This window comes from Schistocerca gregaria, chromosome 10, assembly GCF_023897955.1.
Source record: "Schistocerca gregaria isolate iqSchGreg1 chromosome 10, iqSchGreg1.2, whole genome shotgun sequence".
In the NCBI taxonomy this organism is placed as follows: Eukaryota; Metazoa; Arthropoda; class Insecta; order Orthoptera; family Acrididae; genus Schistocerca; species Schistocerca gregaria.
The window spans coordinates 140215348-140236098 of record NC_064929.1 but is presented as its reverse complement, the minus strand read 5'-3'; the positions used below and the strand labels follow the sequence as shown (position 1 = coordinate 140236098).

General features: G+C 41.7%; 1 protein-coding gene across 5 annotated transcripts in view; it reads right to left on the bottom strand.

The window, feature by feature from the left end:
- LOC126293305 (aminopeptidase N-like) overlaps positions 1–20751 on the bottom strand; it is a 721098-nt gene that overhangs the window by 232096 nt on the left and 468251 nt on the right. For all 5 annotated transcript variants that reach the window (XM_049986440.1, XM_049986441.1, XM_049986437.1 and 2 more), the window contains one exon: positions 10737–10932. In XM_049986440.1, coding sequence (XP_049842397.1) covers positions 10737–10932 — 196 coding nt within the window. The remainder of the gene's footprint in view (positions 1–10736; positions 10933–20751) is intronic.

Here is a 20751-nt window from a genome sequence, read left to right as displayed (position 1 = left end):
CAACACAGTTATTGTGTAGCAAACTCTTCAAAGTTTTGTACAATAGTTTACTATTTTTAATGATGCACAATAACTGCATTGAACATCGAAACAAAATTAAGTCATTTATGGGGGGAAGATATCAGTCAAGAAGATGTGTAAAAATCAAATTTTTGGGCCAAATAGTTTTTGTGAAATTGAATGATAAGTGTGTCAAAGCAGTCGGAACACCATGTGTCTGCACAGGCAAGCAGTGCAGTGATGACAAAATCACGCACATCGCGGAATGCTGGGAGCACGTCTCTGTAGCAGCGAAAGGGTTAATGCGGCCATGGTGGCTTTACTTCATGTACTGCGCGTTCCCCCCCTAAACGTAAGCTTGCGAACTATACTGTACTATGGCGCTGCTTCTCTTGGCGAGTAGAACTGGCAAGCAGCAATCTTCCGCATCTGGGCGGGCATGCGCGAACCGCCAAGATAAAGCAATTGAACTATAGTAAACCCCAATGTGTGCTCCCTCGGTAACTCGGAGAATGTGGAGGTGGTATTCCAACTGGTGTGACGAAGACATTGTCCTTGATATAGCCCCAGAAAAAAAGGGCCTCCAGCTACCCTCTGCAACTAACACTGCCAAATCAATAGTAACACAGCCTGTGACCCTGTGATGCAAGACAAAGACCCCAAAGAAGAAAGAAAGACGAAGACAGCACCTCCATAGTTCATCCCAGAAGTGTTTTTCAGATTAAAACAAAAGGAAGGCAGAGACAATTAAAGGTAAGTGATGAATCAGATGAGCCAAGCAGAAACCCCAAGTTTGTAATTGTCCATAAAAACTTGTTGTCATTGCGAAACAAAATTAATAAGCTAGAAGTATTACTGTCAGATCAATTAAAAGAAGAATCTGTAATGTGTTTTAGTGAACATTGGCTAACTGATGAGATGCTTGCAATCACAAGTATACAGGGTTATGGTATAGTATCTTGTTTCTGTAGAAAAATATCTACACATGGAGGAACATGTATATTTGTGAAAGACAGTGTCAGCTATTGCTGCCTAAAATCTCTCAAAAATTTAAGAAAAGAAGGTGATTTTGAAATCTCTGCTGTAGAACTAACCTCAATAAAAGCAATTATCATTTGCCTGTACAGAAGTCCAAACTCAAACATAAAAATATTCTTTAACCAACTTGACAATATCAGGGACACAAACAAAACAGTTATAATATGTGGGGACTTTAACAAAGTTTCAAGAGATAGAGACAATCTTATGGCTATATGTGCAACATACAGCCTGCTCCCAATTATAAATTCCCCTACCAGAGTTACAAGTGTATCCCGCACCGCTACTGACGTGATACTGATAAAAAAGAAAAGCCATGAATATCCAGCTAGGAACTTCAACACAGGTTCCAGTGACCACTATGCACAGATTCTTGAAATATCTTCAATGCCAGACTTAATCAAACAAACAGAAATTATAGAAATAGGAAGAGTTTTCAGCCATCAAAACATTGAATACTTTAGGAATTTACTAAAGAAGGAAACATCGACTAAATGTACAGATACAAAAACATAGATGAGAAGTTCAACGTATTTATGGATATATTTACAGATTATTTTAACATGTCATTTCCAAATTAAACACAGAAAATCAAGTGTACTAGGCTTAACAAAAAATTGCTGGTTGACAACAGATATAAAAAAGTCATATGCTGAAAAACGAAGATTATATGAGATCTCCAAGTCTTCCATAGAGTCCAATGAATTCCTTGCATATTTCAAAAATTATAAAATTATACTTAAAAAAGTGATCAAAGAAGCTAAAGTATTGGCAAATGACTGCTATATAAATAATGCCAACAACAAAAAAGAAAGCAATGTGGAGTATAGTGAAACAGCTAACTGAAAATGTTTCTCCTCAAAATTCCAATATTAAATTGAATTGTAATGGCAAAGAAATTAATGACCCTAAAGAAATAGCAAATGTGTTCAATACTTATTTTAGCAACATAAGTGAGCAATTAATCACTGAAATCAAACCTTGCAATACAAACTGCCCAGTATCATCTGTAGGTACCAACATAAATCCTACTTCACTGCTTCTCTTTCCAACAACCCAGAAAGAAGTCCTGTCAGTTATCAGAACTTTAAACGTTAATCATTTCACTGGCATAGATGACATCCCAGATAGCCTTATTAAAAATGTGGAGATCTCATTACTGAACCATTAGCTCATATATATAATAGTTCCTTCCAAACCCGAATTTTCTCATTGTGCCTAAAAACAGCTAAGCTCGAGCTACTATTCAAAAAAGGTAAAAAAGATGAAGTGACTAACTATAGGCCCATTTCTTTACTATCTGTATTCTCAAAAAAACATAGGAATAATTTTTCAAAGAAGAGAAGTAGATTTTCTGGAAGAGCACAAAATACTATCCACAGCACAACTTGGTTTCAGGGAAGGCCAATCAAATGATACAGCAATTTTTGAACTATTAAGTGAAGTACTTCAGAAACTAGATAATGGCAAAAATGTCAATGGAATATATCTAGATCTCTCTAAGGCTTCTGATGTCATATGAGGATTAGAGGAACATCTAACATCTGGATAAAATCATACCTAAGCAGTCAAAAACATGTGGTTGAAGTGCAACATCAACATTTCTCCAAATTCACTCAACACTATTCAAACTATGAAACCATTAAAAATGGAGTGCCACAAGGTTCAGTTCTGGCATCTCTTCAATTTCTGTTATATGGGAATGACATAAACAAATTCTACGAGAACGTCATCTAGTTTGCTATCGTGCGCTAGTGAGTGGGAAAGAAATGGAAATTCTTCAGAAGTCTACAACAGAGACACTGAACAATATTGAAAACTGATTCAGTCACAACAAATTGGTAATAAATGCAAGTAAGATAGTAGCACTAAATTTCTGTAGTGTGAAAAAAGGTGAGCAAACTGTTCAGATTCAGATATCTGACAAAGACCTTCAAAGTGTAGACAACATTAAGTTCTTATGAGTACGGCTCCAAGATAATCTTAAAAGGGTGGATGCATATCGAAAAAGTCTGTAAGAAATGAAGCACTACATGCTACTCAATGAGAATATTAGAGAGATGTTGCAACCAAGGTTCTCTGAAAACTGTGTATTATGCCTGTATATACTCACAACTGAAATATAGAATTATGTTCTAGGGTAACTCTTCTCTTAGCCAAAAGCTCTTTAGGCTACAAAAAAGAATTATAAGAATAATGGAAGGTGTAAAATAGAACAAAACCTGTAGACCACTCTTTAAGAGACTAGAAATCCTCCCATTCCCATGTATATATGTGTATGAGATAACCGTGTATGTGAGAAAATGTTCAATGGAAAATCCCTCTTCCACAAAAATTAAAATATCCACTCCTATAACACCAGGCAAAAAGGAGACTTCCATCTAGAGCCAACCAACACCACCCTGAATAAAAAAAGGAACCCTGTGTTATGGGAAATTTATTTATAATAAACTTCCCCCACAAACTAAACCAATAAATGACCCGGCAAATTTCAAGTCAACTGCTGAGGCATATTTGACTCATCACTGCTTCTATAGCCTCCAAGAGTTCCTTAAGAAAGTTCACTAACAATTTGTGTCTTTGCCTTAGTGATAAATCATGTAAATGTTACTGGAACTTTAATGATTTACCATGTAAATGTTACTGTAATACAAATATTAATCTGCCAGTATAGTACATGTTCTTTCTGCTTTAAAATATCTACTCTTAATTTTTTGAACAATATTTGCTCTGTATATTGTAACTCAGTGATCATTTAATGTACAAATAATGAAATTAATGAACATTTAATATTATGTTTTGTTATACATTGACTTGTCCTATATCAGAATGTAGTATTTGTGTACTATATGATCACCAGGACCAATAAGACTCTACCCTACTCTCCTCTACTCTACTCTAGGCTACTCTCATCACTAATCCATTGGATGGATTTGAACCAGGCCAGTGTGCCTCTTGAAGTGTAGAAAAGGCTAAGAAGGGAGCAAAGGGGGAGGGGCATGTGAGTGGTGGTAATAACATTGTACTGTTTGTCTTAATTACAGATAAACATCAAAAGCAAATAAAAAAAAATTAATACAGCCAGCTTGAAAGTTGCCAGAGGACATACTACATGATGAACAATAAACACACAGTAACAGAATTGGCACAAAAAGTTAATAATCAAGCCATGAAAGGAGTTGAGGTTTTGTAATTGGCAGTTGAGAGAGGGGGAGGGGGGGGGGCTGAAGAATAAAAAAATTAAGCTGCTGACACAACACAAAGGAAAAAGTTCATATCAACTGTGTATTACCAGTTTTGACTTGTGGTAATGAGGCATGAACTTTTAATGAAAAAAAGAAAAAGAAGTAGAAGTAGGAGAAGAAGAAGAAGGAGGAGGAGGAGGAGGAGGAGGAAAAAACGTGTGGCTTTCTCAGCCAGCAACAGGGAGATGGATGTTAGAAATTACTGGTAAAGGCAGAAAGACAAACAAATGGGCCAGAGCACAAACTTCAGAGGAAGACGGAGTTCATGACTGTAGCCCAACTAAAGTGGGGGCTGGCAGGTTGTGTGGCCAGCAAATGTTTACTAAGTGGGGCAAGGAGGCAAGAAAAGATTGAAAAGGCAGCCTGACAGAAGAGAGGTTCACAACATTAGAAAACATGCTGAAGAAACAGGAATGTGCACAGTTAATGGCAGTTCTTCTTCTTTAGTGCTAAACCATGACGTTGGTTTCCAGCAGTACCAACAAAGAGTGACAGATCTTGTAACTCCTACAGAGGAAATAGGCAGCACAGTAGAGAGTGGTGCTTGATACACATTTGGTACCTCTGATTCACAACTCTTCCCAGCACACCCATTCACAGCAGCTTCTATTTGCTCAACAATAATTGGACCAATTTATAGTTGCTTATGAGTGTCAACTGACTCATCTAACATTAGAGAATCACATTTGCAGAGGGGCAGCATTGTGGCTGGTGCAAAGCTTAGTGGCCAAATAACTTTCCAAATAAATGTGAAGATTGTATTTTCTGCATCTGTTAATGTGTGGAATGAAACTTTTTTTAATTAAGACAACAGAAAAACCTGCTATTGAAGTTACTATTTTTTGAGGTTCCCAGTCGCTAACAGACTGGGAAACCGTATCAACTTATGATAAATGCAGACAGCACCACATACACACAATCTGCTGAAAGGGAAAATTAATGGCAGGTAGTGACATACTATACCGGCAAACTGGACTCAGTATTTATAGATATAAACATTTTTTCATTTGACAAATATCATCCTAGAAAGAAATACATTGGAAACTCAAGGTAGGAAAGACAAGATTGCTACCTACTGTAAGCATGACACATTAAGTTGCTGACAGGCGCAACTGAAAGGCACAGACACAAAGCTTTCAGCTGTAGCCTTCATCAGAAAACATCATAAAAAGAGAAACACACACCATTCATTCACACAACACTGTGGCCAAAAGATTTCTGTAAGTGTCTTAATTGTGGCTGTCTATACCTTTACAGCAAGTAGTAATCTGTCTTTTCCTACACTGTGAGAATTCTAAAAAGCAAATATTAAGCCAGTAGTAGCAGATAACACCGGCTACGTAATAAAACTGAGGAGTCTGTAGTACCCCCCCCCCCCCCCTTTTTTTTTCTTAATTAATACTTTGTTTCTAATTTACTTGATCAACTTCAGCCGGCGTTAAGTACAGGGGTTGGATGCAAATATGGAAAAACAGTGGCAAATTCTTCCAAGCCAATACGTTGCGCTATTTTATCTGACAACGAACGACACCTGTGCAGTTTCCTCATTTCATTGCAAGTGTCAGTCGTGGTCAGAACAGTGTCTCATGTACAATGACTGGGAGAGATAGTCATTGAAGAGGACTGTGGCAAAAAAATAAGAGATCAGCAGTTGCAAAAGACACTGTAGAAGTGAATGTTGCACTCAGAAACCCTCTTGGCACCAAAGCAACATGAAGGGAGCAGCACAGGCAGGCAACTGCAAAGTGAGCTGCATCAGTGATGCAAATGCCTACAACAGGAAAATGTGTTGCTCTAGAAATAAAACCTGGTCTGTGGAACAGCAGAAGAGCTATTTGGTTGGATGAGTCTTCTTTCACACTATTTTCAACTTCTGGATGAGTGTACATCCCCAGAGTGGAACATGGCAGGGGCTTAGTAATAATTTGGGCAACAATATAGTGCTATTCCGTGGCCCCCATAGTTACTCAGCAAGACTGCATTACTACTGAGGATTATGTGACCATCTTAGCTGGTCAGGTCCACCCTATGGTACAATGTTTGTCCCTCAATTGTAATCCAAGATGGCACGGCCTCCATTAACACAGTTTGCATCCTCCAGGACTGGTTTTTTCAACATGAGGATGAACTGTCGCGTCTTTCCTGACCACCTCAGTCACCTGATCTCAATATTAATTAAACTTTACAGATAAGTGTGCAGGATCACTATCCAGTTTAATCATCGTTACCATATATTGGCACAATTTTTCTGGAAGAATGGTATATGATTCCCTTAAAACGATACAGATGTTTTCATCCAATCCGGCTGACTGGGAGGTGTTTTGAATGCACTGTATTATGGATGATAATGTTTTGTGTTTTTGTTGTTTCCATATTTTCGTCCAGTCCCTGTATGAATAGAATTAAGCACTGGAGTGATATTTAGCACAATAAACATCTAAAGTTTCTACGTTTTGTTTGTCTTGTGCTGATGTGTATGCTGACTCACTCCACATCCCTGAAGGTTCATCTTCTTGAAGAGATTTAAAGAACACAATAAATAAATTAGTAATGCAGAGCTTTCAAAATTTTACGTCACAACATCCTTGTAATACATACAGTTTCATGAGATATCCTTTCACTACTATTAATAAAAGAGATGCTATTGTAATAAATGATATTTTAAAGAACAATTTTTATTTTCAGCTGCTAGTATTTTATTTTGTGATTGCAATTTCGGCATTTAGCCATTTTCAAGCATAAGATATTGATATAAAGGTAGAGAGAGATAAAGTGCCTGAAAATGGCATAATCCCAAAAGTACAATCGCTAAATACAATTCCAACAGCCGCAAATAAGATGAAATCCTTTAAAACTTTATAGCAGCTGTGTATCCACTCTACAAGAAAATAATTAATTTTATATTTCATTTCCAAGTGCAGTATAATCTTATATTAAGCACCTATTCACAGACACACCATCTTTCAATATTATTATGAATTCATTGACTCACATGGGCTTGATGAGCATCACAAATCTGACTTACACTATCTCAGATGTAGGCCAAATATACATGCATATCCTCATTTAACTTTCACAAATTTTCACATTTAACTATTTTTATGTCAGTAATAAGGAATATTGACATAAAAGTTTTCTGGGTTTAGTACCACGTCATAATGTAAAAGCTACTGCTGCTATAGAAAAGCCAATGTTTCGGCCACAATTGCAGCGGCCTTCTTCTGGCTCTAAAATTTTAGACCCAGACCCAGACCCAGAAGAAGGCCGCTGCAATCATGGCCGAAACATTGGCTCTTCTATAGCAGCAGTAGTTTTTACATTATGACGCGGTACCAAACCCAGAAAACTTTTATGTCGGCTGACTCTGGCCGCGGAAGCCTACGCAATTATATTAAATAAGAAATATGTTGTGGAAAATGAGTGCTGTTCTATTTAGGTGAGGGTAAGCTTGCTGAATAGAAATCCAGAAGTTACATGAACATGATATTTGGAACATGAGTTTTATAATGTGGTAGTTGAAGTTCACAGGCACTGGAAAGCCCAAAAGGATTTCTTATCTATTCATATATGTTTGTGTCTAGTGTTGGGATATCAGTCCAAACTCTCTTTCAATTGCACTAGCTGGTCGTAACTTAACTGTTGTATTTTTATTACTAACCAAACATTTAGATTCCAATGGGAAGATTTCAAAATAGTTTTCTTTGTTTTTCTCAACCACACCTCAAATTTATCTCTTCAGGTTGCAATTTTGACTGTGGCAGTAAGGAAATTTGCACTCTTACCTTAAAGACTAGCACTTGCCTTATTGAGTGTTTCAAGTAAATCAATAATGAAAGCTAGCCTTGATCTCCAGAGCTCATCTTCTAGTGTGTCCACAAACTCTGTTTTGTTTATTTGCTCAAATAACTCAACACTGCATCCTTAAGCTCATACGCACAACTGAATACTCTCCCTTCAAATAGCCAGCAGGCTTTTGTCAGAAAGTGGACGTTACAATCCTGTGTTACTAGTCCATTACATATTTCAGCAAAAAGTCTTGACAAACTGCCTATAGGCTTCTGCCTTGAGTTCTTCGGCCGACGTTCATCTAATGATTTACTGGAGGGTGAAGCCACTCGTGCTGTCGAAACGTCAGAAAAATCATTAGATGAACATCGGCCGAAGAGCCCGAGACAGAAGCCAATAGGCAGTTTGTCAACAAGTGGCCACGAAAGCTTTAACTATTTTGTAAAAAGTCTTGACTTGAGAGGCTTCCTCCTAATATAGTTTATCATTTTGACAGTCTTGCCAAAACCAATTTAAAATCCTTTCAACGGCTTTTGTTATGAGTGCTTCTCTATACAGAAAGCACTGCATGATAATCGAATTTTCATTTGGTTGTTTGCCAGTGTGATGAATTCTTTAGCAGAACCTGGCACGGAAGGAGCACCATCTGTGCATAAGCTAACAATTATTTCACAACAAATTCTTTATGTTCATGTGTCCATTTATTCCTTCAAATATGTCTTTGCATTTGGTAGTTACTATCACTTTGAAAGAAGTGAAATAATGATACTTGCCACAAATGAAACAACAAAACACACTGATGGAAAGTGTACAGGCTTCCAATGTCACCTCTTAAAGGGCTTGTTAAGACACAGGCCAACAGAGAGCACGAGTGTACAACAGGAGTAGAGACACATCCACCACCATAACTAAGTTTTATACACAAGATACTCAAATTGAAAATACTGATGACTTGTTTAATACACTACTGGCCTTTAAAATTGCTACACCACACAGAAGATGTGCTACAGACATGAAATTTAACTGACAGGAAGAAGATGCTGTGATATGCAAACGATTAACTTTTCAGAGCATTCACAAAGGTTGGCACCGGTGACGACACCTACAACGTGCTGACATGAGGAAAGTTTCCAACCGATTTCTCTTACGCAAACAGCAGTTGACCCGCGTTGCCTGGTGAAACGTTGTTGTGACACCTCATGTAAGGAGAAGAAATGCGTACCATCACGTTTCTCACTTTGATAAAGGTCGGATTGTAGGCTATCGCAATTGCGGTTTATCGTATCATGACATTGCTGCTTGCGTTGATCGAGATCCAATGACTGTTAGCAAAACATGGAATCTGTGGGTACAGGAGGGTAATACAGAACGTCGTGCTGGATCACAACGGCCTTGTATCACTAGCAGTTGAGATGACAGACATCTTATCTGCATGACTGTAACGGATTGTGTAGCCACGTCTCTATCCCTGAGTCAACAGATGGGGACGTTTGCAAGACAACAACCATCTGCACGAACAGTTTGACGACGTTTGTAGCAGCATTGCTATCAGCTCGGAGACCTTGGATGTGGTTACCCTTGATGCTGCATCACAGACAGGAGCGCCTGTGATGGTGTACTCAACAACGAACTTGGGTGCACAAATGGCAAAACGTCATTTTTTCGGATGAATCCAGGTGCTGCTTACAGCATCATGATGTCGCATCCGTGTCTGGTAACATCGCGGTGAATGCACATTGGAAGCGTGTATTCATCATTACCATACTAGCGTATCACCCGCTGCGATGGTATGGGGTGCCATTGGTTACATGTCTTGGACACCTCTTGTTCGCGTTGACGGCACTTTGAACAGTGGACGTTACATTTCAGATGTGTTACGACCCATGGCTCTACCCATCATTTAATCCCTGCGAAACCCTACATTTCAGCAGGATAATGCATGACCGTATGTTGCAGGTCCTGTATGGGCCTTTCTGGATACAGAAAATGTTTGACTGCTGCCCTGGCCAGCATATTCTCCAGATTTCTCACCAACTGGCTCGTCACAATATGCCAGTCACTACTCCTAATGACCTGTGGTATCATGTGAAGCTGCATGGATAGCTGTACCTGTACATGCCATTCAAGCTCTGTTTGACTCAGTGCCCAGGCATATCAAGGCAGTTATTACAGCCAAAGGTGGTTGTTCTGGGTACTGATTTCTCAGGATCTTTTCACCCAAATTGAAAATGTAATCAAATGTCAGTTCTAGTATAATATATTTGTCCAATGAATACCCGTTTATCATCTGCATTTCTTCTTGGTGTAGCAATTTTAATGGCCAGTAGTGTATGTGAACTATGGTTACACTTCACAAAGACAATGATATTTTGTATTATCTCAAGTTTTCATTTGTATTTTATTTTGAATTTGATAGTATCACAACACCCTTTATGTTACTACACAAAACCCAGGGATATTGGGACACCCAATTTGGGAAGCCCTGGAATAATGAATCAGGATTGCTACAAGTGTGCTAGTACATTCAGCCTATTACATTTCATTCAGGGGCCCTAAAATATTATGTTACCAAAATTGTATTCTTTTCAAAAATGGTCTGCTACAGGTGAGTTACAAATCACGATGACCTCTCTTTGCAAATGCGTGCCTAGAAATTCAGTTAAGTACCTGGTTGATGGTGACAGAACCATTAACGTAGTCACGAATGGCTGTAACCACAGGGAAGCTGGGTTGCAGTGTCCAGGAATCCATCACATGCTTCACTGTGGCATTCTGCGGCAATGCATGCTCATGCAAGGATGAATTCCTCACAGCTTCCTCCATGGACCACCACAGGTCATCCTGCTTTGCATTCGAATATTTCCTAAAGTACAAAACAGTATATTATATCGTTATGCTGCCATGGTAATTACATACAGAAGGTCAGTACAAATATGAACATAAACAAGTAACAAACTGTTGACATATGCCAGCTTACCAGAACATTCATATCTTTGCTATTAAAGGAACTTCATCATCATAGGCATTTACTTGCTAACAAGGTAGTTACCTCACCTTTCGCAAGGACTGTTGTCCTTCATGAGTTCCAGTTCAAGAAGACCAATTGGTGAACAAATTTTTCTACTGCAGTTAGCACATAACCTAACCATACCAACCGCAAGTCACAGCTGATTGTCTGTTACATAGATTTCTCACTGTTTCCTACATTTCTGCTTGTCCAATCTTAGGTCTTTGCACTGTTGTTCAAAGCGTGTGTGTGTGTGTGTGTGTGTGTGTGTGTGTGTGTGTGTGTGTGTGTGTTTGAGGTTTACGGGCGCTAAACAGCGTGGTCATCAGTGCCCAAACGCATAGAAACAGGAACACATGCGGTGAAGGGACTAAGACGGACACCGAACAAGGAGAACGGCTGAAAGACACAGGCCTGATGCAGTTCCAAATGCTCACATACAGAGGCAAATCAAGAGGAGAAGAAACACACTAAAAAAGGAAAGGAAACACAAGGAAAAGGGAACAGATACTGAAGGGAAACAAGGAGATAATCGTGACTGGCGGACCTCTTACCTAAAACCTGGGTGAGCCAGTCACCCAGCAGCACATTAAATCCCTCTCCCTAAAATCCGAGGCAACAGATTGGACAGGACACAAAACCATAAGATCTTAACCACAGTCGCTGCGTCGTCTTGCAAAATAGAGGGCAAATCCGGTGGCAAAGAAACCACCGCCCTCTGGTCAGAGAATAAAAGACAGGTAAGTAAAATGTGGCGGACAGTAATCTGGACGCCACAAGTCTAGAAGGATGCTGGGCCTCTGGAGTAACCAGGGAGGCAGGCGAGTAAAACCTTGTCGTTGGGGGGCCACACGCTCCACACCAAGGGACTCAAGCAAATGCTTGGCACGAATCCCAAATGGTCCCGTTGCCTGGGACGACCGGAAAAGAGACGTTCCATAGGCGGTCGGGCAACGGTAGGGTACGCAGGGGAGGTAGGACAGGCAAGGAAATGACACACCCGTCGCACCAAGAGGATGGCGAGTGGCAGTTCCCCTGCCTCAGCACACAGGCTGGGGATGGGACTGGTACGGAAGGCACCAGTGGCCAGCCTGAGACCCTCATGGTGTACTGCGTCAAGGATCTTCCGATACGAAGGCCTTGCTGACCCATACACGGTGCAAGCATAGTCAAGACGCGATCGGACGAAAGCCCTATAAAACTGCAGCAGATGCGCCCGATCTGCTCCCCAGGACCGATGGCTCAGACACTTCAAAATATTCAGTGCCTTCAGGGCCCGCACCTTGAGGTCTTTAAGGTGAGGCAACCACGACAACTTGGAATCAAAAGTGAGGCCCAGGAACCTCACAGTGTCTCTAAAAGGAAGAACGGTGTCCCTCAGACGCAATTCAGGGGAGATAAAAAGACGCCGAGAACGATTAAAATGAACACACACAGATTTGTCTGCAGAAAAGGTAAAATCCGTCTTTGCAGTCCATGCCTCTAAGCGCTTTATCGTAAGCTGCAACTGCCGACTGGCAGTGACAAGACTGGAGGAAGAACAGAAAACAGCAAAATCGTCCACAAACAAGGAGCATTGGGCAGGACTCCGGATAGTGGACGTGATACTGTTAATAGCGACGGCAAAGAGGGTGACACTTAAAACGCTGCCCTGAGGAACACTATTCTCCTGCACGTACAAATCCGATAGCACATTACCAACCCGATACTGAAAGAGGCGGTGAGAAAGAAAGGACCGAATGAAGATGGGGAGACGGCCATGAAAGCCCCACTCATTGGAGTTGATTGAGGATAAGGCGGCACCAAGTAGTGTCATACGCCTTATTAATGTCAAAGAAGACCCCTAGACAATGCTGGTTACGTAGAAAGGCCTGCAGGATGGCGGCCTCAAGCAGGGTCAAGTTGTCTATAGTGGAACGACATCTCCGAAAGCCACACTGAGAAGGGCTAAGGAGCTGCCTGGTCTCGAGCAGCCAAACCAGGCGGCGGTTGACCACGCACTCCAACATCTTCCCAACACAGCTCGTCAAAGCAATACTCCGATAACTACTGGGATGCGTTCAGTCCTTCCCTGGTTTGAGGAGGGGAATCAAAATCGCCTCCCTCCACGAGTCAGGATACGTGCCGGATAACCATATCATACTGAAACAGTTCAGGAGAACTTCCTTGGATGGCAGCAACAGGTGCCGCAGCATGCTGTACCGGATTTGATCATGACCAGGCGCAGTATCATGAGCCACAGACAGTGCAGAATCCAGTTCCCACATTGTGAAGGGGCAGTTATAGGGTTCAGAATTTAGAGACCGGAAGTCCAAGTGACCCCTTTCGATGGCAGTGCGGTAGCGGCAGAAATCCTGATCACAGTTAATAGTGGCGGTAGAGTCCGCAAAATGCATGGCCAGTATCTGGGCAATGTCTCTCGGCGCCGTGAGGAGACATCCCTGATGCAGCAATGCCATGACAGGCAGCTGGCTGAGTTTCCCGGAAATCTTCCTGATGGCTTCCCATACTTTCGTAGAACTAGTGGAGCGAGAGATGGAGTTCAAGAACGATTGCCATGACCGTCGTTTGCACTCTTTAATCACTCGCCGCGCTCTGGCCCTTGCTACCCGAAAGGCCGCAAGATTGTCAGCTGAGGGACGGCACTTGAAGCGGCGCAGTGCTGCACGACGGGCGCGGATGGCTGCGCAGCACTCAGTGGTCCACCAAGGGACAGGACGCCTCTTGGGATGACAGGATGACCGTGGGATTGACAATTCAGCAGCATGGGAGATCACGGCTGTATCATGGTCTACCCATTCGTGGACGCTGGCACGGTGTTCCAAAACAGCCAGTTGGCTGAAAAGTGTCCAGTCAGCTCTGCAGAGGTGCCACCGGGGTGGCACTGATAATGCCACAGCCTCATCCAAGAGGCGAATCCAAAGGGGGAAGTGGTCACTAGAATGGAGGTCAGCTGCAGCCTCCCAAAGAGCAGAATCCGCGAGTGCTGGAGAGCAAAAGGAAAGGTCAATAGCCGATGACGACCCGGAAGCAGTACAGAAATGAGTGGGAGCACCAGAGTTGAGGAGGCACAGTTCTTCAGACATCATGATGCTTTCCAGAATGCGACCCCTGGGGCAAGTAGTCGGAGAGCCCCATAAGACATTATGAGCGTTGAAGTCCCCCAGAAGAAGAAATGGGCGGGGGAGTTGGCTAATAAGGTCCGTGAGAGCCTCAGAGTCTATCGCATCTGGAGGTGGTAAATAAACTGAACAGACTGTGAGCCTCCGACCCACAAGAATGTCAATTGCAGCTGCTTGCAAGTCGGTGACGAGAGGGAGCTCAGATGAGGGGTGCATGTCACGGACAAAAACCGCAACACCACCCTTTGCCCTTTGCCCCATCAGATCATCTTTTCGATATACGGTATAGCACCGTAAAGAAGGAGAATCAGTGGCCCGAAAATGTGTCTCTTGGAGACATAAGCACAAGAGGCACTGTCGTATAAGGAGTTGTAATTCGGCCACATGCGTCCAGAACCCATTCAGGTTCCACTGTAATATGGGAGCCAGTGATCAGGGTGGCTGAACTTTCACCCTGCCTCTGTGCTTTGGAGGAGAGACCATACTGGCCGGAGATTTATTCCTGGGGCAAGAAGATCGCCCCTGGTTGACATCAATGTCCATAAGCTCCGATGACGACCCACGGGAGATGTCAGACAGTACGATGGCCTCGTCATCGGACCGACGCTGACTAGTCTCCTCAGGTGGCAGAACCTTCATCTTCTGAGGCTTTGTCTTGGGGGGCTTGGAATGCAGAGCCTTGTCAACAGTTTGAGGTTGACTCGCCTGGGCAGAAGGCGCCATATGGGGAGAGGCCGGAAGTACCTCAATGTCAGCAACCACGGCCTTGTCCGATGTAGCGGGGAGAGCCGCAGATTGCAAAACAACCACAGCAGCACAAGTGCACTGGCAAGCGTAGGTATTAGTGCTAACACTAGCAACCTCCGTTTGCGTAGCAACAGTGGCCAGTTGTACTGGTTTTTTGCGAGCGGAAGCGAAAGATGTTGAAAACACAGGAGGTTGCATGGCCTTAAAGAGCTCCTTGGCCTCACCATACGGGATGCGCTTAGATGTTTTAATCTCCTGTACCTTCCGTTCTTCGAGATAGATGGGGCAGATCCGGCTCCAGACAGGGTGACTCCCAGAGCAATTCACGCACTACACAGGCGATGAACAATCGGCTCCGTCATGGGCAGGCTGACCACATTTACCACAAGTGGCTATTCCATTGCACCCCAACGTAGTATGCCCAAAGCGCTGACATTTAAAACAGCCCATTGGGTTGGGGAAATATGGCCATACGGGTAAACGTAAGAAACCCGCTTTAACATGCTCTGGGAGTCTCGGGCAACTGAACGTGAGAATAAACGAGTCAGATTTGACGAGGTCCCCATTGACTCGTTTCATAATATGCTGCACGTCAACAATTCCTTCGTCAGCCCACTCAGATTTTAACACGTCTATGGGGATATCCACCAAGTCCCTACACGTCACAACACCCTTACTATAATTCAAAGTGGAGTGGAGCTCGGTCTCGAGAGCGTACTCTCCTACCAGGTTGCTTTCCGAAGGGCAGCGACTTGACGGGAACTAGAAGTTTCAACTAACAGAGTCCCATTGCGCAGTTGCTTTACAGATTTCAGTGTTCCTGCAATTCCCTCAAGACCCTTGTGGATGTAAAAGGGAGAAACCCTCTCAAAGCTACCCTCCTTCCTTTTAATAATCAAAAACACATTCTGATTATCAGCATGTGCTCCGTTACTACATTCTGTTAAATCTCTAGCAACACCAGGTGCTGGAGGACTCGCAGCGCGTAGCTGCTTTTTCGATGGGGTGTGTTGTCCTACCAGTGGCCCACCCAAGCCACTGGTAGGGGGAAATGTAGAGGTCGAAGGGTCCATTGCGGTCCCACGAGCAGCTAGGGAACTAAAAGTCCGCTCAGACAGAGCCCCGCGTGCCTGAGTAAGCCTTATACAACTGGGGTGCGGCAGGTGCCCCAGAGGTTGCCCGCTTGCGACTGTTCCAACCCAACAGCCATACATCTTCTAGGTGCGGGGCACACCGAAAGATTGAGGGGTTTTTATAGAGGTTGGCCTTCCTCGCAATCCAGGCTATCAAGCCAAGATTACCATTCCCCGCAGCACACAACATTTCACCGCCACGCCGTACGGAGGTCGCTGAAGCATGTCCGACACTGGCGGCGCAGACCAGTCCCCAGCTCAGGACCCCGGGGTCGCCAAGCCCGTACTCAGCAAGTGAATGCTGAGCCCCTGGGTGATTGTTCAAAGCACTGTTATAAATAGTACTTACTATGCCATTTCGGATGATTGGAGGCATTGGTTTCCAAACTACTGGTGTCAATTTGGCATTTTTAAAAGTATGACTTTGGAATTACTCTTTATCATTTCATTCCTCAATGTCACTCTCCATGCCTGTGTTGGGATTATTTGACACATATCAGGCACATTGGTAATATGACCAACTGACCAAAGCTGGTGATGTTGATGGTGTTTACACTGGCAATATTTATTTTCCCCAATTTCTCAAGAAGCTGCAAATATCTTCTGTGCATGATCCAGGCCTTAGTTAATTAGTTAGTTAGAAGCATGTTCCATAGATCATTTGAATGATTATTTTACAGAAATGATATGGAATGAGTCAGTTTACAGGATATGTATACATAATTAGTATTAAAATACATTATCATTTAATTCCTACTCAAGCAACTACAGTTTAAAAAGTAGAAATTAATCAATGGAATTGATGAAAATAATTTTAAATTAGATTTGAAACTTGCTTCACTACCCATCAAATATTTTATGCTATTGGGCAAATGATCACAAAATTTTATTGCTGCATATTGAACTCTTCTCTGAGCCACTGACACAGCTTTAACTATCGGTAAAGGTCATTTTTCCGTCTAGTGTTGTAGGTACATACATTACCATTCTTCTTGAACTGTGATGGATTATTTATGACATAGTTAATTAGTGACAATATGTATTGTGAAGGCGCAGTTAAAGTGCCTAGCTCTTTGAAGATGTATCTATGTGACGTTCATGAGTGGGTACAACATTATCATTCTTGCTGCTTGCTTTTGTGCAATCAATACGCTTTTGTGCAATCAGTACTTACTTCCTAAGTGATGAGTTACCCCAAAAAATTATCCTGTATGACATTATAGAGTGGAAATATGCAAAATACGTCATGAGGCTGATATGTCTGTTCCCAAGATTAGTAATTATATGAAGAGCATAAGTATTTAAACTTAATTGGTTGAGAAGCTCAGTAATATGCTTCTACCAGTTCAAGTTTTCATCAATATGTACATCCAAAAATTTTAAGCATTGTACCCTACTTACTGACACCTGCTCATGTCCTACATAAACTGTTGGTATGATTATTTGTTGTACAGAATTATATGTACTGTGTTCTTCAAAACTTAGGGAGAATCCATTTTCACAGGAATGTCTTAATAATTCTTTGGAAAATATCATTTACTAACTCTTCTGTTGCTCTCTCTCTCTCTCTAGTGGGATTTATTACACTAGTGTCTTCTGCAAAAAGTATAAGCCTTGCTCATGGAATGTTAATCCACATATATAAGAAATGGGAGTCGACTCAAAATTGAACAACTCCCTCCATGGTTTGATGCCAGTCACTATACTTTTCTACCTTTCCGACATTGTCTGAATTATTCAGCACAACCTTTTGCATTCTATTTGACAAGTATGATTCAAACTCATACTCTGAAGTGAGACCTGGTTTAGTGACGGCTCAATGGACAGAGCTCAATCATCATGTTAGGTCACAACTACCAAAAGCCCTGTCCCGCAAATGGCCAAAGGCTCTGCTAACATATCTTGTGTGAAACTGGATTTCAGTGTCCATATTTACATTGGTCGAGAGATGATTTCCAACATGCAGAGAGTGCTCAAACTTTCTGCATAATTCACCACATAGTTTTAAGGCTGGATCTGTACAGTTGGTATTTGGAGATGGTTGATGCAAAATTTGAATGTTCCTGTTGTATGAGGTGGCAACTAATCAAGGAGTATTATAGAGAACTGGTTTAACAAAAATTATTTTGAAGGCCACAGTCAGAGCTTTACAACTCTTCTCTGAGAGCAACTTTGACAGTGCCTACATGACACAAGTTTCCTGTCTTTCAGAACTGAGGCAGTTCTGTCCAGTTAAAGCTGATGACAAGAGACATCTTGAGCTCTCTGCTGAAATTCATGCCATGGGTTTTAGCCAATAGCATGCGTGGGATACAGGTCACATGTATGGACTCTGGAGTGCTCTGCAGTGCAAAACACGGTTGCTTCCCTCTCTTGTGATCCAGACCTTGAGCAGAACAGATTTCTTAGTAGGCAGAGCCTCCATCTCTGATTCCACGACTGGCTGCCAACGTCAATCAACATGAACCACCTTCCCTTCCATTGCCCACTTCAATTATTTGTTCGACCTCCTAGGTGCTCTCCTTGTATACCGTACATTGAAATATTTTCTCTTCATTTCACCTAATTTCCTGTTCTGTCATTTAATGGCAGCCCTGGATGCCCACTCACAAGTCCTGACCACTCGACCTCCTGTAAGATCTCATTGTAAGCCAAATCCAACAACTTCTCCCTCCCTCCCTGGCCATGTACACTGATGTTAACAACTATGCTGATGCCCATGTATTCCTCACTGAATACATTCAAAACTGCGTCCAGGGCTTCCTGTGAGTTAGCCATAACAACAAAATGATCTGAGTATAAGAGTGTTGAAAGAAGCAGTAACTAACTCTATCAGTCAAAACTAGTTGCCACTTGACCGTCAGCAAGCTGCATGGCTCTCGCCATCAGTACACCAGTTGTGAGTCAGTTGCTGTTGGCTTCCACTGCATTGTCCTTCTGTTGCCCTACCTGAACCATTGTTCCAGCCAGTAGTGAGAGATATGGGTGACATTTAACTTCATGTGCCCAGCAATGTGGTCTCAAGTGAGTCAGATCAAGGTTGCACACTCCTTGTAATTGTTGAAAAACTATTCGATATTGTGTGTTTATGAACAATCATCAGTCACACAATTTGTGTGTTGAATCTGCAAGTAGAAACTCATGAAAGGAGAATCAGGTGCGTCATCTACATTGAAGACACCTGGGAAAAAGAAGCAACTTGAGAAGAGAGTCACATATCTCTACTCTTTTCAGGAAGATGTGATTCAATGTCGTATATACGCATATTATTCTCGGAAGGAGAATCCAACACTTAAGAAGCTTACGTGCTACACTTGTAGCAGTGGACGTATTTCAGGGTAGTAGATCGTCCTTTTACAAGTTGTGAAAAAGCTAGTATTCCACTGTATATCCATTTCTGGCCACAAGTTTTTAATGGAACACCAAGGTATTGCAGCCTGATGATGCCACTTTCTTAGTGGGGACAAATTTTGATGATGATATTTGGCTTGATGAAACATGGGGGAATGTGGGACACAGTTTAAAAAGACTGAACAAATGATACCATCAGCCGTAGTACAGCAGCTCTTGATAGTAGAGGAAAAAGAATAATTGTAGCACATGCCAAAACTTCAAAATGTTTCATTTCTACTTGTCTGCCGTTATTCATTTCAATCAGGACCTCCGAATACTACAAAGAGATGGATCACAATATCTTTGTGGAATGGCTGAAAGGCACTGTGCCAAAACTTAATTAAAAACTCTATAATTGTTAGAACTAATGCTTCACATCCTCCAGTTTTTCAAGACAAGGCACCTACAAAGGCAACAAAGAAAAACGACTTTGTTTCCTGGCTAGAGAAATTTAAGATATGGTCTGACAGTGAGTTGACAAGGGCAGTATTGTTAGAACTTGTCATAGAACAAGCCAAAGAATCCAGTTTACATTGTGGATAGAACAGCAAACAAAATATGGACATATAAATGCTCCCATTGTCCCCTACCTTTGCCACTATAACGTGACAGGACTGATTTGAGCTTGGGTTAAACATCATATTGCTGCAGAAAAGAGAAAAATTATGTTGACCAAAGTGGAATGTCTTTTGAAGGAGGCAATTGAAAAGCGAAACCAGAAAACTGGCAAAATCACTGGACCATGTGAAAGTGACACAGGAACCAGAAGAATGAAGGTGCATAACAACAGTGCTTCAAAGAGTTGATAGTATCTTATTTATATAAATGCAATGCAGTATGAAAATTTTGCAGGATTAGTTGCTAAGCGAGATATTTTGGTATGAGGAGTGGTAAGTTTGAAGCTGTTTAAGAAAAGGAAAATTTAATCTGTTAAATAAATTAAAAAAATTGATTTTAACTCTTTTCCTACTTAAAATGAAGAACAGATTTTTGACATGCTGAAAGACAACAAACAGCTCTAATCTCATATGTGAATTTGAGATTTCTTAATTATATTTTGTGGAAGATACAGATTTAAAGCGATTTTGTATCCCCCCCACCCTGTGAGTGATGCAGAGTGACAGCTCCCTGCTTACTGTACTTGATGTGATAATGCAGCAACTTTGGTACTTAAATGTCAAGTGACAACTAGTTTTAATCAGTCTGTGGTCTAAAAAGACTGAAAATTCTGCTGGTAGTTTTCCTTGAACAAGGTGAAGTAAACTTCTAACAAATATTTT